Source organism: Microcaecilia unicolor, chromosome 7, assembly GCF_901765095.1.
Source record: "Microcaecilia unicolor chromosome 7, aMicUni1.1, whole genome shotgun sequence".
NCBI lineage: Eukaryota > Metazoa > Chordata > Amphibia > Gymnophiona > Siphonopidae > Microcaecilia > Microcaecilia unicolor.
In genome coordinates, this window is record NC_044037.1 from 114,400,303 (window position 1) to 114,421,876 (window position 21,574).

A 21,574-nucleotide genomic window follows, 5' to 3' on the forward strand; every position below is an offset into this window, starting at 1 on the left:
CATTAACACTGGCCGTCCGTCGTGTTTTAGTTCCCCTCTGCGTATCTTGAATCCATTTAAGATTTCTATTTTTTGACGGTAGTTCAGCAGGCGCATTATTATCACCCGTGGTCTAGTTTGATTTTCTCTGGGGCGTCCCACGCGGTGTGCCCGTTCTATGATTAGTGGACCCATAGAATCTGACAAGGCCAGCTCTTTCGCCAGCCACGTGGCTAGCCACTCCGACAGGTTTTTATCTGGGATGTTCTCAGAGAGGCCTACAATCCGAAGATTGTTCCTTCGTGAGCGATTCTCAAGGTCCTCGAGCTTTTCCATGTGTTCTTGGAGTTGTTGCTTAACGTCTCGGAGGTCTGTATTATAGCCGCGAGAATCGTCTTCGAGAGCCGAGACACGAGTTTCAAGATCTTCCATGCGGGTCTCTAGTCCTTCTAGTTTTGTATGGATTGCGTCCAACTTTTGATCCATCGCGTCCCACCTCGGCTGCCAGGCCTTCGCCACTGCCAACGTGATTTGTTCTAATTGAGAGCTTGTAAAAATTTGATCTACCTGTTCTGGGGCCGCCGCCATCTTGGAATCGGGGGTAAGCGTTTTGGTCTTTTCTTTATCTTTTTTCCCCGCACGTAGTGCCATTCCAGCTGGGGATTTAGTAACAAATCTGTCCATGCAAGATTATAAGACCACCCGATCAGTTTTTCAATCAATTGCGGCGCTAGTTATTGTTAGATGGGGCGGGAGCTCTCGAGCCGAAGCGAAACACGACCGCTCAGCTCATCGCACCCCTGTAGCAGCATTTAATTTTCAATATGGCAATTATGGCAAAATTAGGAAAATGATGCTAAAAGGATCAGCTGCAAAGTTTGTACTTTAAATCAGGAATGAACATTCTTTAAAAATACCATCATGAAAGCCCAGACGTATTCCACATATAAACAAAGGTGAAAGAAGAGCAAATGATAGCCAGCGTGGTTAAAAGGCAAAGTGAAAGAGGCTTAGAGTCAAAAGAGCATCCTTCAAAGAATGGAAAAAGAATCTGAATGAAGAAAATAAGAAGCAACATAAGCATTGTCAAGCTGGATGCAAAGCATTGATAAAAAAAAGGCTAAAGGAGAATATGAAGAAAACTTGCTACAAAGAAAAAAAACCTCACAGTAACACATTTTTCAAGTACATCAGAAGCAGAAAGACTGTGAGGGAATCCGTGGGACCTTCAGATAATGAAGGAGCAAAAAGGTTCACTCACGGAGAACAAAGCCATAGCGGACAGACTGAATGAATTCTTTGCTTCGGTCTTTACAGAAGAAGACATACTACGTCTACCTGTACCAAAAATTGTTTTCAAGGGTGATGATGTGGAGGAACTGAAAGAAATCTCAATGAACCTGGAAGACGTACTAAGCCAAATCGACAAGTTAAAAAAAGTGATAAATCAACTGGACCGGATGGCGTACACTCCAGGGTACTGAAAGAACTGAAACATGAAATTGCTGATCTGCTGTTAGTGATCTGTAACGTGTCATTAAAATTGTCTGTAGTACCTGAAGACTGCAGGGTGACCAATATAACGACAATTTTTTAAAGGATTCCAGGGGTGAGCCGAGAAATTACAGACTAGTAAGCCTGACTTCAGTGCTGGGCAAAATGGTGGAGACTATTATAAACAATAAAATTATGGAACACAGACAAATATGGTTTAATGGGACAGAGTCAGCATGGGTTCTGCCAAGGGAAGTCTTGCCTCACCAACTTGCTTAATTTCTTTGAGGGCGTGAATAAACATGTGGAAAAAAGTGAGTTGGTTGATGTGTAGTGTATCTAGATTGTCAGAAAGCTTTTAATAAAGTTCCTCATGAGAAAGCTGAGAAAATTAAAAGGTCATGGGATAGGAGGCAATGTCCTTCTGTGGATTAGGAATTGGTTATTGGACAGAAAACAGAGGATAGGTTTAAATGGAGAAATTAGAACTTACCTGATAATTTTCTTTCCATTAGTTCTTCACACTATTCCTGGACGAGTGGGTAGTTATGTCCATCGACCAGCAGGTGGAGATAGAAAATACAGAACTGAGCACCACTATGTAGCAACCTGCTAGCAGCTCAGCTCCTCAGTATCAGTCCTCAAGCAATGAAGAAAGAATGCCCAATCAGGAGCATGGTCAGCAACCAACACATCCAGCCCCAAGAACCATTCGAAGACAAAGCCCCTGGAAAACAGGATACAAAGATAGTGCATAGAACCACCAATGAGGGTGTCAAACCACAGGAGGGCTCTTGAATAGTGTGAAGAACTAATGGAAAGAAAATTATCAGGTAAGTCCTAATTTCTCCTTCCATTACGTTCATTCCCACTATTCCAGGACGAGTGGGATGTTCAAAAGCTATCCCTACGAGGGTGGGAAGCCGAACCTGCCACACGCAGAACCGACGCCCCAAATGTAGCTGCTGCCTGTGCAGCCCCCGCTATACCATCATGCTTACTGAAGGCAAGCAGAGAAGCCCACGCCTCTGCCCCACAAATATCCATCAGAGAAGACAACGAAGCCTCTGCCCAAGACGTAGACACACACCCAGGAGAGTGTGTCTTCAAACCCGAGGAGAATAGCCTCCCAGAATACAGGCCGAGACCACAGCCACCATCACCCACTGAGCAAAGGAAGCCTTGGATGTCATGAGACCCAACTGCTGTTAACCAAACTTCACAAAAAGGTCTATCCGAAAGGCAGAAGACATCAGGAACCTCGAAAAAACACAAGAGTGCCCTGCGAAAGTCCAGAAGCCTTCAAGAGGCATATAGCCGACTAAATAAAAAGAAATCAACAAGCACTCGGGCAAGAAAGACAGTAAAGACTGAAATGAGACCCCCGCCTCCAAAACAAAAACAGAGAAAGGGTCCTACTAAGAAGAGGCCCGAAGTTGCAAGAAGCAACGGGTCAATGGAAGTGCTCCAATATCACCGAGTTCTACATGAGAACTATCAGGATCACCTAGCGACGGGGCACAAACAGAGAGTGCTGCAGCACCCGAAGGTCCAGCATAAAATCCCATTCGGAAAAGGCACGTGAAGAGCAGCATAAGCGACAGACACCTCTCTTAAAACGAAACACAACCAGAAGAGCCGTTAAAGAAGAGGTCTGCCAATGATCCTGAAAGCAAGCCAGGGCTGCCACTAGAACCCACAAGGAATCCAGTGCTAGCCCTTGATACTCCCTCCTGCAAAAATGCCACGCAATGGCCCAGGGAGGGAGCAAGTACTGGCAGGCGCCGAGGAAGAAGAGCGCTTCCTAGCCTGCAGCAGGGAAGCCACGAATGAATCCAACAATCCTTCTTCCTCAGCTGAGCCCTCTCAAGGGCCAGGCCATAAGATCAATGGGCGAAGAATCCTCCATGACCACCAGGCCCTGACAGAAGAACCTTGAATCTGAGGGAATTGCAGTAACTCTCCAACTAGGAGCTTCACGAGATCTGCATAGCACTGGAGCCGAGTCCACACTGGAGAACAGCACTGCATCCCGAAGGTCTGCCACTCTCCCCCACTCCCGGCCTAAGTTCAGCATGGGGAAAGACGTATGGGAGTCCCTCGCTCAGACCCAAATGCAGTAAGGTGTAAAGACCCAGAGAGTCCTCTTCCCTGCGATGGCTGAAGAACCGAGGAACCGTGACATAGGAATAGGCCAAGAGAACTAAGCCCATTGACACATCACCAGCTGCAACGGCTTGACTGGCAGCTCCCACTCGCTGGAAGTCCGAGCGTGCTCGCTAAGAAAGTCAGTCCCCACGTGAGGGACCCCTCAATACAGCCGAAAGGCACAACCCGCCTTTCGGTGTGTCTCTCTGCCCCGGCCAATAAACAGCTGGGCTCCAGAGCCAGCATACTGCTAGGAGACCCCCCCTAGCTAGTAGAAGAGGCCAGTGCTATAGCAATGTCCGAAAGGCCCAAACCAAAGCATTCCCAACAGTGGGGCAAAAGCCTCCAGAGCTTAGCACACCACTCACAGCTCCAGAGGATAGAGGCCAACGCGCTCTACTGGAGACCAAGAGCCTTGTGCCAGGAGACCCCAGCAAAAGGCCCCCAAGCCCAAGAAACTGTCATCCGTAGACCCCACTTCCCAAGGCAGGAGCGGGGAGGGCCTCCCTAGGGTCAATGACTGGGGAAGCCACAAACACCTCAGCTCTTTCTGACCGATAGGGGCAAAGAAGCCAGAAGCTGTAACCCTCTGAAACCGGAGACCAGTGGCTGAACAGAGCCCTATGAATTGGCCGCATCAGAGAGTAAAACACCACTTACAGAGCCGCTGTCACAGAACCGAAGACCTGCACGAAATCCCAGGCCGGAAGCTGGGAACAAAGCAGAAGCGAAGAATCCGGAGTGCCAACCTAAAGCGCCATCCCTCTGTGAGAAACACTCAAGATCACAGGGAATCAAAAAGAACACCTAGATGTTCCAAGTTGGTGCGCTGGTGCCAGCTGCCTCCACTGAAACTGAACACCCAAACCAGAAAATTAAAATACAGGAGGTGAACCATGTGAAGGGGCCTCCACATAGGCTTGGCAAGAGGAGGCCCGGATTAGTCAGCTGTCCAAGTGAAGGAAACAAAACCTCCGTCTTTGCAGAAAGACCACTACGCGCACAACCTAGGAAAAGGTCCCCGGGCCCGTGACCAAATGGCCGGAACCGGAAAAGAACCGCAGAAGCAGCTTGCAGAGGGGAAGGTAATTACACCTCCCTGGTCTTGAGCAGAGAGAACTCTCTCTCTGAATGGACGGGAACACAGACCTCAGGATCACCATCTGAAAACCAGGGGTGTAGCCAGACCTCGCCAGGAGGGGGGGGGCAGAGCCCGAGGTGGGGGGGGGCACTGTTTAGCCGCCCCCCCCAGCCGCTGCCACATTGGACCCCCTCCCTGCCAATGACCCCCTTGAACCCCCCTCCCACCACCAACCCTCCCTCGCCGCTCGCCCTGCCGCCACATCAGATACCTTGTTTACTGGCAGGGGTCCCTGAACCCCGCCAGCCGAAGAGAGTCCTTCAGCGCCGGAGTAGCGCCTTCGTTCAACAAAGTTCTTGGTGCGATCAGCTGTTTCTGACGCCTTATGTGCTGCACCGTGCATGTAGCCCCATGTAGGACGTAAGGCATCAGAAACAGCTGATCACACCAGGAACTTTGTTGAACAAAGGCGCTACTCTGGCGCTGAAGAAGACTCTCTTCAGCTGGCGGGGTTCGGGGACCGCCAGCAAACAAGGTATCTGATGCGGCGGCGGGGCGGGCGGCGACGGTGGGGGAGGATTGGTGGCAGGAGGGGGGTTCAAGGGGATCGTCGGCATGGGGGCCAGGGCCAAATCTACGGGGGGCCAGGCCCCCTCAGGCCCCACGTAGCTACGCCACTGCTGAAAACGGACACCGGTGGACCCCTTCAGATCTAGATTGGGTTGTACTGCTCCCGTCTTCCTGAGAACCCTAAAATAGGAGGAGAACCGACCAGACCGCGCTCAGGAGGAGGGACGGGAATAATGGCCCGAAGGGCCAGCAGCACCTCAACTAAACTTCCGCTCTGAGTTGCCAGAGGCCTCCCGACAAAGAGACTGTAAGAAGAGAGGAGCTCCCGGAGGGGAGAACTCCAACTGGAAGCCATCACCCAGAATAACCAGTGCCAGAGCTGAGGAAAAGGTAGACCACACGTCCCGAAAAGCCGGAGCGGCCCCCTGTAGGCCCAGATGGACCAGCTGGCCTGGCTACATTGGGATTGCCAGGAGACAGCAGCCACTCACTCTGAGTGCCCTGCCGGCTCTCCATCCCCCGAAAGGAAGATTGCCGGGCCCGAAACCAAGCCCTCTGGCCAAAGGTCTGACAACCAGACCTACATATGGAGCTGTCATGAAACAGGGCACCTGCCGAGCCCGCAGGGCGAGCCGAGGAACAAGGAACGTCTTCTGGAAGATGCTCGGGCCCGTTCACCCAGCTCCTGAACCAGATTGCTGAGGTCATTCCCAAGAGAAATGTGCCTCAAAAGGGTAACCTGACTACGCAGGTCTTGGAAGTGACAACCGCCACCCACGCCCGCAGCCAGAACTGACGCTTCGCGGACAGCATCAACAGCATGCCTGTGACTGAAACACTAAGAATGACAGTGGCCATCAGACAGGCTAAGCCCGCCTCCATCCAGGCAGCCTGGGAACCAGCTGACCAACTGGACCAGGAGCAAGGCCTCAGAACCAGAGACAGAGGAAGTCTGTTCATTCATCTGCTGGAGACAGAAGATACTGAGGAGCTGAGCTGCTAGCAGGGAGCTATGTAGTGCTGCTCAGTTCTGTATTTTCTATCTCCACCTGCTGGTCAATAGACATAACAACCCACTCGTCCTGGAATAGTGGGAATAAATGTAATGGAAGGCCATTTTTCTTAGTGGAGGAGGGTGAATAGTGGAGTGCCACAGGGATCTGTACTTGGACCAATGCTATTTAACATATTTACAAATGATCTGGAAAGCGGCATGACAAGCAAGGTGATTAAATTTGCAGACGACACATAACTATTCAAAGTTGTCAAAACGAATTGTGAAAATTAGCAGGAAGACTTAGAAAACTGGAAGACTGAACAGCCAAATGGCAGATGAAATTTAATGTGGACAAATGCAAAGTGATGCATATTGGGAAGAATAATCCGAATCATAGTTACCTGATGTTAGGGTCCACCTTAGGAGTCAGCACTCAAGAAAAAGATATAGGTGTTATTGTAGACAATACACTGAAATTGGCAACAAAAAAAGCAAACATGATGCTAGGAATTATTAGGAAAGGGATGCGTAATAAGACCACAAATATTATAATGTCTCTGTATCACTCCATGGTATGACCGCACCTTGAGTACTGCATTCAATTCTGGTCACCTTATCTCAAAAAAGGTTCACAGAATAGTGACCAAAATGATAAGGGGGATGGAACTCCTCCCATATAAGGAAAGGCTAAAGAGATTAGGGCTACTCAGCTTGGAAAAAGAGACAGCTGAGGGGGGAAATGTCTGAGGTCTACAAAATTTTCAGTGGTGTAGAACGGGTAAAAGTGAATTGATTTTTCACTCTTTCAAGAAGTAGAAAGACCAGGGGATACTAAATGAAATTACATGGAAATACTTTTAAAACAAATAGGAGGAAATATTTTTCCACTCAACGAATAGTTAAGCTCTGGAACTCATTGTCAGAGGATGTGGTAACAGTGGTTTGTGTATCTGGGTTTAAAAAAGGTTTGGACAAGTTCCTGGAGGAAAAGTCCATAATGTGTTATTGAGATGGACATGGGAGATTGCCCTGGGATTGGTAGCATGGAATCTTGCTACTGTTTGGGTTTGTGCCAGGTACTTGTGACTTGGCCACTGTGACTTGGCCACTGTTGGAGGCAGGATACTGGGTTAGATGGACCATTGGTCTGACCCAGTATGGCTAGTCTTATGTTCTTATCAAAATAGTTTAAATTGACCCTAGTTATTGATTCCATCTCATACATTCTGGCACTATCACATTCACCACAAAACTAAATAAAACATCTTCTCCCCATCTTTGTAAAAGTCTCATGTAAGAATAACACAAGTTCCCACACATGGTAATGGAGCGGGGGGGGGGGGGGGGGGGGAGAGGACACTGGGAAGAGAAAATGAAAGGCTCGAGAGCTTACAGAAGAAGTTATGGAGAAAGGACAGACCTTGAGGGCTGGCAGCAGTAAGAGAGCATAAGCAGCTAGGAGAAGCTAAGAGAATTGGGGTTTTAGAGAGCACAAGAGCTATAGCGACGAGAATGTGGAGAAGACGGCAACAAACATTGAAGAGCCCTTTTCCTCAAAATTTGTTCCAGAACAGGTGTGTTCTGAAAGGTGTGATCTGCAAGGTTGTACACTAATGAATGTACATGAGATATATTTGGATGCATCATTTGTATATTGATTAGCAGTATTCCAGGATTGCAGTTTGACACTTCTGTCCCAGTATGATCATGTGCCACCATGTCACTAGACTAGGGAAAAGGTGAGCCACTCCTGGTTTTGCCCAACTGTATGTTTGAAATTTTAATTCCTACTTTTCCTTGATCATCTACAAGTCTCTGCCTGTCCCCAAGGACACCACACTGGAATTTCTGTGCCTCTAGTCATCATGCTAATACAAAATAGAGAGGTCATTACAACAATAATATAATGAGCAAAAAAACTAGGGTGACTTGCAAGTGGAGAATTTTTTAATTAAATAAATTAAAGTGTCTTGAAATAATAAATTTAAAAAAAAAGAGTTTACATATACCAGTGAGGTAGAGGTCAGCCTTTATACCACGCAGCACGCTGGCTCCAGATCCTGCGCACACAGCTGCAGTCTGCACTGGAGACTCTGAAAGACACAGCAAGGACAGGGGGAGCATTAAGTACCACAGGAGTCACCAGGCAGCTGCAGATCATCAGGTATAAGTTCAGCTAGGCCTCAATTTACCCTCATTGCATTTCTTGCCATGGATGTTACTGTTTTTCGTAAATTCTGTAAATAGAATAGGCCAAATCCAGACTTTGCTTGGCTTATGTCTGCTGATCTGAAGTTAGTTATGAGCTCTAACTATGGACCAGATGCAGAAAGCTTACCATGCTATTAACGTTTGCTACAGACTGGTTCTAGCTAGTCTAAAGCATGCGATTATGTAGCTAGTAATGCACAAAGGGATTTACAGTGGCTCTAACGAGAGTGCCAGAGTGCCGTTAGCAGCCATCAAGAACCCCATAAAATGTATTACAATGAGCTCATTACTATTGTAATGTGTAATTATATGGCTGCTCTGGAGCTGTCAGAGAGGAAGCAAGCACAAGCAGGCAGCACAAGCAGGCAGCTGAAAAGGCTGCCTGCTTGTGCTTCCTACCTCTCACCTCCTGGTGTCCCCCCCCTCCCAGCCGAGCCCCACCATAAGTTCCCACCCTCAATGTTTTTATTTTTTTTTTAATTTCCCTGGTGATCCAGTTGACTCTGACCCCCCCCCCCCCCCCCCCCCCATGGCCCTCCCCAAATCTTTTTTTTTTTTTAAATTTTTCCTTGTGGTCCAGTGAACCGGATCCCTTTTCCCCCATGCGTGCTTTCTGGGATGTACTGGGCAGGGCTAAGCACCATACAAGGGGAAAAAAAACTCCTTATATGGTGTTTACCTCACCCAGTGCATTCCACATTTTGTTCCGGGCAGGAGGGAGGAGCTGTTGCTCCTGCCCTCCTGCCTCCACCTTGTAAAGGTACAGGGAGGGGTGCAGGGTCAGTACTGAGATGGGAATGGGTGGACGCACGGAGGGAAGGGGTCCGGTTCACTGGACCACCAGGGAAAATAAAAATAAAAAAGATTCGGGGGGAAGGGTGACTGAACCACCAGGGACAATTTTTTAAAAGTGTGGGTTCGTCCGTCCGGTGCATCGGAGCTGTCAAATGCACAAACTCATAAACAGCGAGTGATGCACAAAGGGGGATCAGTTCAGCTCATCTGCATGGATCCCCTTTGTGCATCACTAACTGTTTGCGAGTTGCTAAATTTTACCGAGGCACCTGTATTTTACGGCTGCCTTTCTGCATCATGCCTTATGAAACAAAGACACACAAGCCCAAAGACAGACACTCCTTTCACCTAATGTCTTTTCCGTTCCCAGTGCCAGGCGGAGATGCGAAAGACCCAGATGTCGCTTCACTTTCTCCACAGCTGTTGCCACAGAAATGGACTCACTCAGTGAACAAAGTCGGCCCATCCCTGCCTCTGGGAATGGTGGCTGTTGGTAACAGAAGGAACATGGATCACAATTAAAATGAAGCTTGAAGCTGCAAAAAGATCTAGATTCACACAGGGTGACTTGAAAGCTGGTTCCGATTTTCTTACATCTGCTGACTGATGTACTGTGGAGCCTATAGTATAACATACAGAACCAAGAACAAACAGGAGATCCTAGATTCTCTACCGGAGATACTATTCCAGCAGTTGGTAATGGAATCCATGTGGGATGGGGCCATACTGGATTTAGGGCTTACAAATGGGGACAGTGTTTCTGATGTTACAGTAGGTGATCATCTGGCATCTAGTAATCACCAGATGGTGTGGTTTAATATTAAGATAGGTGTGGAGAGGATTCATTCAAAAGTGAAGGTTCCTCAGGGAATTGTTGTATGGATGGGAACATCTGAAAGAAGTTGGAAAGCAGTGGGCAAAACTGAAAGGAGCTATTTCAAAGGCAACAAACCTTTTTGTAAGGAAAGTAAATAAAAGTAAGAAGAAAAGGAGGTCACTTTGGTTCTCAAAAGTAGTAGCTGAAATGGTAAGGAAAAACAGGTTAGCCTTTATAAACTACAAGATAGAAATCACAGAAAGAGGAAGACAGGCAACAATATCTGGAAAAGCTAAAAGAAACTGGTAGAGTAGTCAGGAAAGCAAAAAAGCAAATAGAAGACAAAATAGCCAATACGGTAAAAGGGGTGGGGGGTGGGAGGGACATTTTTAGATACGTTGCTGCAGCCAACCACTAGAGACAAGAGGTAAAATTATGTATCATACCTGATAATTTTCTTTCCACTAATCATAGCTGATCAATCCATAGACTGGTGGGTTGTGTCCATCTACCAGCAGGTGGAGATAGAGAGCAAACTTTTGCCTCCCTATATGTGGTCATGTGCTGCCGGAAACTCCTCAGTATGTCGATATCAAAGCTCCATCCGCAGGACTCAGCACTTAGAGAATTACACCCACAAAGGGACACTCTGCCCAGCTCACCACCGCCGAAACGGGGGAGGGGAATTAACCCAGCTCATCCCCACACAAGTGGGGGAGGGGAATCCGTCCAGCTCATCCCCGCGGAGCGGGGGAGGGACACCACCCCGCCGATGCGGGGGGATCTGGCTTATCCTGCAACCGTAACCGCGGGAGGAGCTGACTGACCCTAACACCGCCGAAGCGGGAGGGGTACAAAGCTGCCCTACAGCCGCACGAAGCGGGAGGGAGTGCCGGCAGAATTTAAGTCTCAATCCAGCCCCGTAAAACGGAGGGGAGAGGAATGCAGCAGCTCACTGTAACACAAACTCGTCTCAACTCTTGAAGAATCCAAGTGAAAAAAACTTGAACACAAAGTCCTCCTGAAGTAACTGAAGACTAAACTTGAACCTAAAATTCAACCAGAATATAAACAGTACAGATATCTGGGAGGGGCTATGGATTGATCAGCTATGATTAATGGAAAGAAAATTATCAGGTATGATACATAATTTTACCTTCCATATCATCATGCTGATCAATCCATAGACTGGTGGGATGTACCGAAGCAGTACTCACCCAGGGCGGGACATTGAAATCCCTGACCTCAACACTGAAGCTCCAAACCGGGCCTCCGCCCGAGCAGCCACAGTCAAGCGGTAATGCTTGGAGAATGTATGGGCCGATGCCCAAGTTGCCGCCTTGCATATCTCTGCCAAGGAGACGGACCCGGCCTCTGCCATCGAGGCCGCCTGAGCTCTAGTGGAGTGAGCCTTCAGCTGGATAGGCGGCACCTTCCCCGCGGCCACATAAGCCGCTGCAATGGCTTCCTTGACCCATCTTGCCACTGTAGGCTTAGCAGCCTGCAGACCCTTACGAGGACCTGCAAACAGGACAAACAGATGATCCAATTTCCGGAAATCATTGGTCACTTCCAAGTATCTGATGATCACTCGTCTCACATCCAGATATTTGAGAGCAGAGAATTCCTCTGGGTAGTCCTCCCTACGAAAGGAAGGGAGACAGAGCTGCTGATTCACATGGAAGCGAGAAACAATCTTGGGCAGGAAGGAAGGCACTGTGCGAATAGTCACTCCTGCCTCAGTGAACTGCAGAAAAGGCTCTCGACATGAGAGCGCCTGGAGCTCGGAAACTCTTCTGGCTGAAGTGATAGCCACCAAAAAGACTGCTTTCAACGTCAGGTCTTTCAGAGATGCCCTCGACAAGGGTTCAAAAGGCGGCTTCTGCAAGGCTCTTAGCACCAGGTTGAGATTCCACGCAGGCACCACTGAGTGCAGAGGAAGGCGCAGGTGATTAACTCCCTTGAGAAAGCGCACCACATCTGGCTGCGAAGCCAGGGAAGCACCCTTCAGGCGGCCCCTGAAGCAAGCCAGAGCCGCTACCTGGACTTTAAGGGAACTAAGCGACAGGCCTTTCTCCAGATCTTCTTGCAGGAACACCAACACTGAAGAAACTGGAGCAGTGAAGGGAGAAAGTGAGCCCGCTTCACACCACGCTGCAAAGGTACGCCAAACCCTGGCGTAAGCCGTAGAAGTAGAGCGCTTCCTCGCTCTCAGCATAGTGGTGATGACCTTGTCTGAGAAGCCCTTCTTTCTCAGACGCTGCCGCTCAACAGCCAGGCCGTAAGACCAAAGGGGGAGGGATCCTCCATCACCACGGGACCCTGATGTAACAGGCCCTGCTCCACTGGCAGCCGCAGAGGATCGTCGACTGAGAGCCTGATCAAGTCCGCATACCAGGGACGTCTGGGCCAATCCGGACCCACCAGGATTATCCGGCCTGGATGCTTTGCCACCCGGTCTAGCACCCTGCCCAACATGGGCCAGGGCGGGAACACATAGAGAAGCTCTTGTGTCGGCCACTGTTGGAGAAGAGCATCTACTCCCAGGGATCGAGGGTCCCGTCCTCTGCTGAAAAAGCGCGGCACTTGGCAATTGGCCGATGACGCCATCAGATCTAGGCTCGGCTGGCCCCAGCGCTTCGTAATGTCCAAGAACGCCTGAGCAGATAGCTGCCACTCTCCGGGCTCCAAGGTATGGCGACTGAGAAAGTCCGCCTTGACATTCATGACTCCGGCAATGTGGGCCGCTGACAACTGTTCCAGGTTCGCTTCCGCCCACTGGCATAAATTCATGGCCTCCTTGGCTAGAGGGGCGCTCTTGGTACCTCCCTAGCGGTTGACATAGGCCACAGCCGTGGCATTGTCCGACAGGACCCGTACTGGCTTCAACGCCAGTACCGGGATGAACTCCAAAAGCGCCAACCGAATGGCTCTGAGTTCCAGGAGGTTGATAGACCACTTTGCCTCTGCAGGAGACCAGAGCCCCTGCGCTGTCCTTCCCAAGCAGTGGGCTCCCCAGCCCGACAAAGAGGCGTCCGTCGTGACGACAATCCACTCCGGGGTCACCAGAGGCATTCCTGCAGACAACTTGTCCGTCTGCGTCCACCAGCTCAGCGCCTTGCGCACTGCTGGGTCCAAGGGAAGGCGCACAGCATAATCCTCCGACATCGGAGTCCAGCGCTGCAGCAGAGAGTGTTGTAGTGGTCTCATATGAGCCCTGGCCCAGGGCACTACTTCCATCGTGGCCGTCATAGAGCCCAACAGCTGCACATAGTCCCAAGCCCGAAGAGGAGAGGCTACTAGGAACTGGTCCACCTGAGCCTGAAGCTTGACAATCCGATTGTCTGGCAGGAACACTCTGCCCACTTGGGTGTCGAATCGAACTCCCAGATACTCCAGGGACTGAGTTGGGCGCAGCTGGCTTTTCTCCCAGTTGATGATCCACCCCAGGGAGCTCAAAAGAGCAACCACCCGGTTCACAGCTTTGCCGCACTCTGCATAAGAGGGGGCTCGGATCAACCAGTCGTCCAGATAAGGATGGACTTGTACTCCTTCCTTCCTCAGGAAGGCCGCGATGACCACCATTACTTTGGAGAAGGTCCGCGGAGCAGTAGCCAACCCGAACGGGAGGGCTCTGAACTGGAAGTGTCGGCCCAGTACTGCAAAACGCAGAAAGCGTTGATGAGGAGGCCAGATGGGAATATGCAAGTACGCTTCCTTGATGTCCAAGGATGCCAGGTACTCCCCTGCCTTCACTGCCGCTATAACAGAGCGGAGAGTCTCCATGCGAAAGTGCCGAACTTTCAAGGCCCGATTGACCCCTTTGAGGTCGAGGATAGGCCGGACAGAACCTCCTTTCTTTGGTACCACAAAGTAAATGGAGTAACGCCCCTTGCCAAGCTGATTTTCTGGCACCGGAACGACCGCACCCAGGCGGATCAGGTTGTCCAAGGTCTGCTGCACTGCCACAGCTTTGACCGGAGACTTGCAGGGAGAGAGTACAAACCCGTCTCTTAAGGGTCGGCAGAACTCTAGCTTGTAGCCGTCTCTGATGACTTCCAGCACCCAAGCGTCTGAAGTTATTGTGGTCCACTCGCCCAGAAACGAGGACAGCCGTCCTCCAATCTGCACTGGGGCGTGGACCAAGGCCCCGTCGTTGGGTACGAGACCCTGGGGGAGGACCGGAGGGCGCACCTCCGGGACGGCGGTCTCTGCGAAAGGAATGCTGCTTGGGGGAGAAGTTCCTCTTGAAGGAAGAGGGGGCAGAGGAGCCCGACCTGCCCGGGCGGTACCGACGGGCTTCCTGAAACCGTCCTCTGGAGGTACCAGGGCGAGTACTAGCCCGAGCCCTGACCTCTGGTAACTTCTTGCCCTTAGACATGCCGAGATCGGTCACGATTTTGTCCAGCTCGACCCCAAAGAGCAGCTTGCCTTTAAAAGGCAATCTAGCCAGGCGGGATTTAGAGGTGTGGTCAGCAGACCAATGCTTCAGCCAAAGCCACCGCCGCGCAGAGACTGTCTGAGCCATACCTTTAGCCGAGGCTCTCAAGACATCATACAGCAAGTCTGCCAAATAGGCTAAGCCCGATTCCAGGGCCGGCCAATCAGCCCTCAAGGAATGATCCGAGGGGGAAGCCCGCTGCACCATAGTCAGGCACGCCCTGGCCACATAGGAGCCGCAAACTGAGGCCTGCAAACTTAAAGCAGCCGCCTCAAAGGACGACCTTAAGGCCGCCTCCAATCTTCTGTCTTGGGCGTCCTTTAGGGCTGTGCCACCTTCCACCGGCAACGCCGTTTTCTTAGTCACCGCAGTGATTAAAGAATCCACGGTAGGCCACAGATAGGCCTCACGTTCACTTTCAGGCAAAGGATAGAGGCGGGACATAGCCCTAGCCACTTTAAGGCTCACTTCCGGGACATCCCATTGAGCCGAAATTAAGGTGTGCATGGCATCATGCACGTGGAAGGTTCTAGGCGGGCGCTTCGTCCCCAGCATAATGGCAGAGCCAACAGGGGCTGAGGGAGAGACGTCCTCCGGAGAGGAAATCTTCAAAATGCCCATGGCCTGCACTAACAGGTTGGGCAAATCCTCTGAGCTAAAGAGCCGCGCTGCAGAGGGGTCATCCGCTCCATCCGAGCGGGGATCCGTCTCCTCCAAGGAATCCGCAAAGGACCGTTGGGAGAACTCAGATACGCTGCCCTCATCTACATCGGAGGAGACAAAGTCCTCCAAGACCTGGGAATCAACCCGAGGGCGTTTACCTCCGGGAGCCTCAACCTCTTTACCAGACGAGGGAGCAGGGGCAGCGTTTTGCATAAGGAAGGCCTGATGCAGCAGCAAAACAAACTCGGGGGAGAAACCCCCCAGACTGTGCACTTCCGCAGCCTGGGCTACAGCCCTAGACGCACCCTCAACCGGCGCTCGCAAGAGCGGGGGAGAGACATGCTGCGCATCCAAGATGGCGTCCGGCGCGACACTCCGCGAAGGAGCCGCGCGGGAAGAACGGCGCTTAACTTTAGCCGCTTTTGTGCCGTCGCCCAAATTAAGGGCGTTCATGGCATTAAGGTCTCCCACCTCAAGGGCGGCCCAAGAAGAAGCCGTCCGAGCCGCGTGGCCGGCCAAGATGGCGGAGGCGAGCAGCGGGGGATGGGCGTTTATGGCGGGAAAAACCGCCACACCGGAGGAAGGACCGGGACACTCATCGGTCACGAAACTGTCACCCAACAAGGGCGAATCAGACTTTAAGACCCCCGCATCCCCTCTAGAAGCGCCCAAGCGATCCGGGGAGCGACTCTTTGCGCCCTCGCCCTCCGACGCCATAGGCCACGTGGAGATCAATCAGGGAACCCCCTGCCCGCTATAAAAAGGTAAAAATTACCTGCTTTCCGCTCCGAGCTGTAACGAACTGGTGTCCCAGTGAGTAGCTGCAATAAACGTTTAAATAAACGTCAAAATAAACGCCTTTAAGGACGTTCAAAATTATTATTATTTTTTTTTAACGGAGCCAGCGGGAGGGGGGAGAAAAGGAGGGACCTGGCGCCACCAGGTTTGCACTTGCTCAAGAAGAGCCCTCAACCCTAGGCACTCAACAAAACCTAAAAATTAGGCTTGGAGGCCTAGCCAGAGCTGCTGCTGTGTGTGACCACCACCTGCTGAGATAGAGAACATACTGAGGAGTTTCCGGCAGCACATGACCACATATAGGGAGGCAAAAGTTTGCTCTCTATCTCCACCTGCTGGTAGATGGACACAACCCACCAGTCTATGGATTGATCAGCATGATGATATGGAAAACCTTTTTTTAAAGGTGCATGGTTGGGGGGGTGTCAGAGGAACAAGGGAAGATGCCTGGTTGCCCACTGGAGAGGGGACAGGAGGGAGAGATGCTGGACTATTTGTGGGGGTGGGGTGGGGGAGGGAAAAAGAAGGTAAATGCTGGACTATTTGGGGGAGGGAGAGAAAGTAAAATGATCGACCATGTGTTCGGGTGGGGTAGAAGGTAAAATGCTGGATCACGTGTGGGGGTGTGCCTTGACAATTTTAGCACCATGTAAGCATGCTGTGAGATGAAAAAAGGTTGAAAAACTCTGTATTAGTTATTAGCATTGAAACCAGAATAGCTTGAAGTCTCCCTCCTTGAACTGCATAAAGTCCTACTCTGGCTACACACAGATAAATAAGACTGAGTGCATTCAACAAATGTAAAGAGACAGAGATACAAAGGAATGGAATGAGTATTTGTGTTACCTTCTGGAGAGGCAGCACCTCTGTGCTCTTATAAAGAATACTGTCCTTAGCTAGGAGATCCACTGCCTGCAGCATGCCATCATGGGTACAGGACAGGCTTACCCGCACCCAGTCCTCTCCTCCCCTCCTGCAGAGAGAGAGGGGAATATTAGACTTCCAATTGTTTCAAACATGGTATTGCACTTCAGGAAGCATAATTCATAATCTTATAATCAACATCTGCTTAAAAAGGAAGAATAAAGAAACACTTCTAGCTGACCAGCTCCAGAATCATAGTTTAATCCAACGTCCACCTGTGGGTATACTCTAGTGCATTCCCAACAGGGAGAAAATACATTTTTAAAAAATAAGTTTAATCAGTACCAGGAAAACATTAGATAAATTAATAGATAATCTATTAATGAAACAGATTAATAGATTATTGATTGATAGATTAATAGATAAATCAATAGATATTTGTGAAACATACGCATTCCAATGACAGTCTGGAGGAGAGGACTGAGAAACAGGGAAAAGTGAACAGGTAATCAAAATTCCTGTTAAGATTATGAATATTTTGACATCCTCCTAACTTCAAAAGTCTTATATTCCTAGGATTATTGTCAGTATACATAGTAACATAGTAAATGATGGCAAATAAAGACCTGAATAGTCCATTCAGTCACATTCATTATCGTTTCAAGATTAAAATCAACAATGAAAATGATATTGTACATGATCATGGTCTTTCTTTGTTGTTTCTGAGACATAGACCATAGACGTCCACCCGGCTCTGTCCTTATTGTTCCAACTACTGGAGTTGCTGTCAAAGCCCACTCCAGCCTATCCAAATCTGTCTTGTCATTTGCGGGACAAAGAACGTAAAAGTCTGCCTGGCACTGTGCTAACATTCCAAACCACTGGAGTTTCTGTCGAAGTTCTCTCCAGCCCATCTTAAACCAGATCACCATATATGGGACAGTACAAGCCAGCCCAGCACCAACCTTAGTTGATACAGCCAGAGTCGCCATCTAAGCATCACTTGACATGCAAACACATATGCAACCCTTTAAGTTTTGCTTTCTATATCATTCATTTTCTAATTAGAGGTCCTCTGTGTTCATCCCATGACTTTTTGAACTCCGCCAGTTTTTTTTTTCCATCACTACCCTCGGGAGGTCATTCCAGGCATCCACTACCCTCTCCATAAAAAAAGAATTTTCTGACATTACTCTTATGTCTACTACCCTGCAACCTCAATTCATGTCCTCTATAGTTCTATCACTTTCCCTTCTCTGGAAAATATTTGTTTCTATATTAATGCCTTTCAAATATTTAAATGTCTGTATCATATCTCCCCTGTCCCTCCTCTCCTCTAGGGTATACATATTCAGGTCTTCCAGTCTCTTCTCATATGTCTTTTGGAACAAGCCCCATATCATTTTTGTTGCCTTCCTCTGGACCGCTTCAAGTCTTCTTACATCTTTAGCAAGATACAGCCTCCAAAACTGAACACAATACTCCAGGTGGGGCCTCACCAACGACTTGTATAGGGGCATCAACACCTCCTTTTTTCTTCTGGTTACATCTCTCTCTATACAGCCTAGAATCCTTCTGGCTACGGCCACCGCCTTGTCACACTGTTTCATTGCCTTCACATCCCCAGCTACTATCACCCCAAGATCCCCCTCTACTTGTCTGTGCATAGCAACCTCTCACCACCTAGCACATATGTCTCCCTTGGATTTCTATTCTCTAAGTGTCCACTCTGCTACAAAACTTGGTATCATCTGCAACAAGGCAGACCTTACCTTCTAAACCACTGGCAATGCCACTGGTAACGTCACTCAGACATCAGCCCCAGCATTGATCCTTGAGGCATTCCCCTACTCACCTTTCCTTCCTCTGAGTGAATTCCATTAACCACCACCCTCTGGTGTCTGTCTGTCAACCAGTTCCTAATCCAGTTCACCACTTTTGGTTCTAACTTCAGCCTGTCAAGTTTATTCAAGAGCCTCCTATGAGGAACCGTGTCAAAGGCTTTGCTGAAATCTAAGTAGATTACACATAGCGCATGTCTGCGATCCAATTCTCTGGTCACTCGGTCAAAGAATTCAATCAGATTCGTTTGGCACAATTTACCTTTGGTAAAACGATGTGGTCTCGGATCATGTAACCCATTGGATTCCAGGAAATTCACTATCCTTTCCTTCAACAACACTTCCATTACTTTACCAATAACCAAAGTGAAGCTTACTGGCCTGTAGTTTCTAGCTTCTTCTCTGTCACTACTTTTGCGAAGAGGGACCACATCTGCTCTTCTCCAATCCCACAGAACCTCTCCCATCTCCAAGGATTTATTGTTTAATCTTTAAGAGGACCCGCCAGAACCTCTCTGAGCTCCATCAATATCCTGGGATGGATCCTGTCCAGTCCCATGGCTTTGTCTACCTTCAAATTTTTAAGTTATTCATAAACACTTTCTTCCGTGAATGATGATATATCCACTCCATTCTCATATTCACTTTTGTCAGTCAATCGTGGTCCTTCTCCAGGATTTTCTTCCATGAAAACAAAAGAGAAGTATTTGTTTAGCACTTTTGCTTTTTCCTCATCATTATTCACATGAGGTTCACAGCATCTGTCAGTCTCACAATTCCATTTTTAGTCTTCCTCCTTTCACTAATATACCTGAAAACATTTTTGTTGCCCCTCCTTACATTTGTTCTTCTTTGCGCTTTCAGCAGATGTATATCTCTCTTGACTTCTTTCAGTTTCATCTGATATTCTTCTCTGTGTTCCTCTTCTTGAGTTTTTCTGTATTTCATGAATGCCAACTCTTTAGCCTTTATTTTCTCAGCCACTTGCTTAGAGAACCATATCAGTTTCTGTTTTCTCTTGCTTTTATTTACTCTCCTTACATAAAGATTAATAGCCATATTTATAGCTGCCTTTCCACTTCTCGTATGTCCTCCCAGCCCATCAGCTCTTTCTTCAGGTATTCCCCCATTTTACAAAAGTCAGTATATTTGAAATTCAGGACTTTGAGTTTTCAGTGGCTGCCCTCTACTTTAGCTATCATACCAAACCAAACCGTCTGATGATCATTGTTGCCCATGTGGACACCCACTCGGACATTAGATACACTTTCTCCATTTGTGAGCACCAGATCCAGCCTCGCTCCTTGCCTCGTGGTTTCCGTCTGAAACAACTCTAAGGCCCAGAATCCTACAGTTACTCTCTCTGTAGACTCACTAGCAGATTTCTTTGATAATAAAATACAGGCATTACATCAGCCCTTCTTGACCTCTTCCTTTCTTTGTTCTCCTAACACATTGGATCCAATTGATTCTTCCTCCTCTTTTAGTTGTAGTCTTTCATCGTCCTGGTCTGCTTTTCATACTCGGACTGCAATTTCCCTTACTAAAAGTTCTCTGTGCCCAGTTTCTGTTCACTGGATCAAGTTACCTAATTTACAGCTTATTCCTTAATTACTTGTGCTGGTTAATTCTAGTCTCTCATTGGGACCAAGTCTATCCGCTTAGAGGGAAGCTTCTATGTGTCTGATCCTGACAAAGCCTTCTCTCGACCCATCTCTTCATCTCCACTACCATCCTGTCTTGAACCTTTGTTTTACATCAAAAGTAGTTGCGAAAGTGGTTTATGTTTAACTTAATCGGTTTATAGAAAAGGTGTTAGCTCTGCATCCACGTCAATCCGGTTTCAGGGCACATACAGTACTAAAACCATCTTGGCCTCTGTTCTTAGTGAAGTACATTCCTCTCTTGATAATCATTACATCACTCTTGCAGTTTCCCTCCACTTATCTGCGGCATCTGACTTGGTAAATCATACTTTGTTTTGACTCGGTTATAGACTTCAGGTATTTCACAAGTAGTACTAAACTGGTTTAGATCATTTCTGACAGTATCGCTCTTTTTACATGACCCTTGACTATCAACGAGACCATTAATGTGTGGAGTATCTCAGGACTCTATCCTTTCCCCCCTTTAGCCACAATTATTCAATCATAAAATTCCTTTTCATATTTATGAAAATGTTATTTTGTTATTTTATAGGACTGATCTTCACTCTCTCAATATATCCTCTCTTCAGTGTTGTCTTGAAGCCATTGCCCAATGGTATTGAACGGTGAGAAAACGGTGGCATGTTGGCTGACAGGTCATCTGACACCACCTTCAGAACTTCTTTCTTTACTAGGAACATCGATTATTCCTGATCCCAGTTTTTGTTATTTGGGCATTATTTTGGATTCATGCCTTTCTTTCAAGCCTCAGGTTTCCTCATTGTGTAAGGCTGGCTTTTTTCTTTTGAGGCAATTACTTACTGTACAACCATTCTTTAATCACAATGCTTTCCACTCATTGATTCTAGCTTTATTCATGCCTAGGCTCGATTATTGCAATTGTATTTATCAAGGGACTTCGAAATCTATGCTTAAGCAACTTCAGACTCAAAATATGGCCAACCGTCTTCTATGTCATATTTCCAAAATGGATCATGTTACATCTTATTTAACTACAGCGAATGCTACATACCTGTAGAAGGTATTCTCCGAGGACAGCAGGCTGATTGTTCTCACTGATGGGTGACGTCCACGGCAGCCCCTCCAATCGGAATCTTCACTAGCAAAGTCCTTAGCTAGCCCTCGCGCGCACCGCGCATGCGCGGCCGTCTTCCCGCCCGAAACCGGCACTGAGCCGGCCAGTCTCATATGTAGCAAGACAAAGACAA

The 21,574-nt window shown here is 48.5% G+C and overlaps 1 protein-coding gene across 1 annotated transcript in view; it reads right to left on the bottom strand.

Annotated features, from left to right (window-relative positions):
- The window catches only part of NIF3L1 (NGG1 interacting factor 3 like 1), a 64,941-nt gene that overhangs the window by 14,269 nt on the left and 29,098 nt on the right, over window positions 1–21,574 (bottom strand). The window contains exons 5-6 of the mRNA XM_030209217.1: window positions 9,624–9,762; window positions 8,279–8,362 (exon numbers count right to left, since the gene is read on the bottom strand). Coding sequence (XP_030065077.1) covers window positions 8,279–8,362; window positions 9,624–9,762 — 223 coding nt within the window. The remainder of the gene's footprint in view (window positions 1–8,278; window positions 8,363–9,623; window positions 9,763–21,574) is intronic.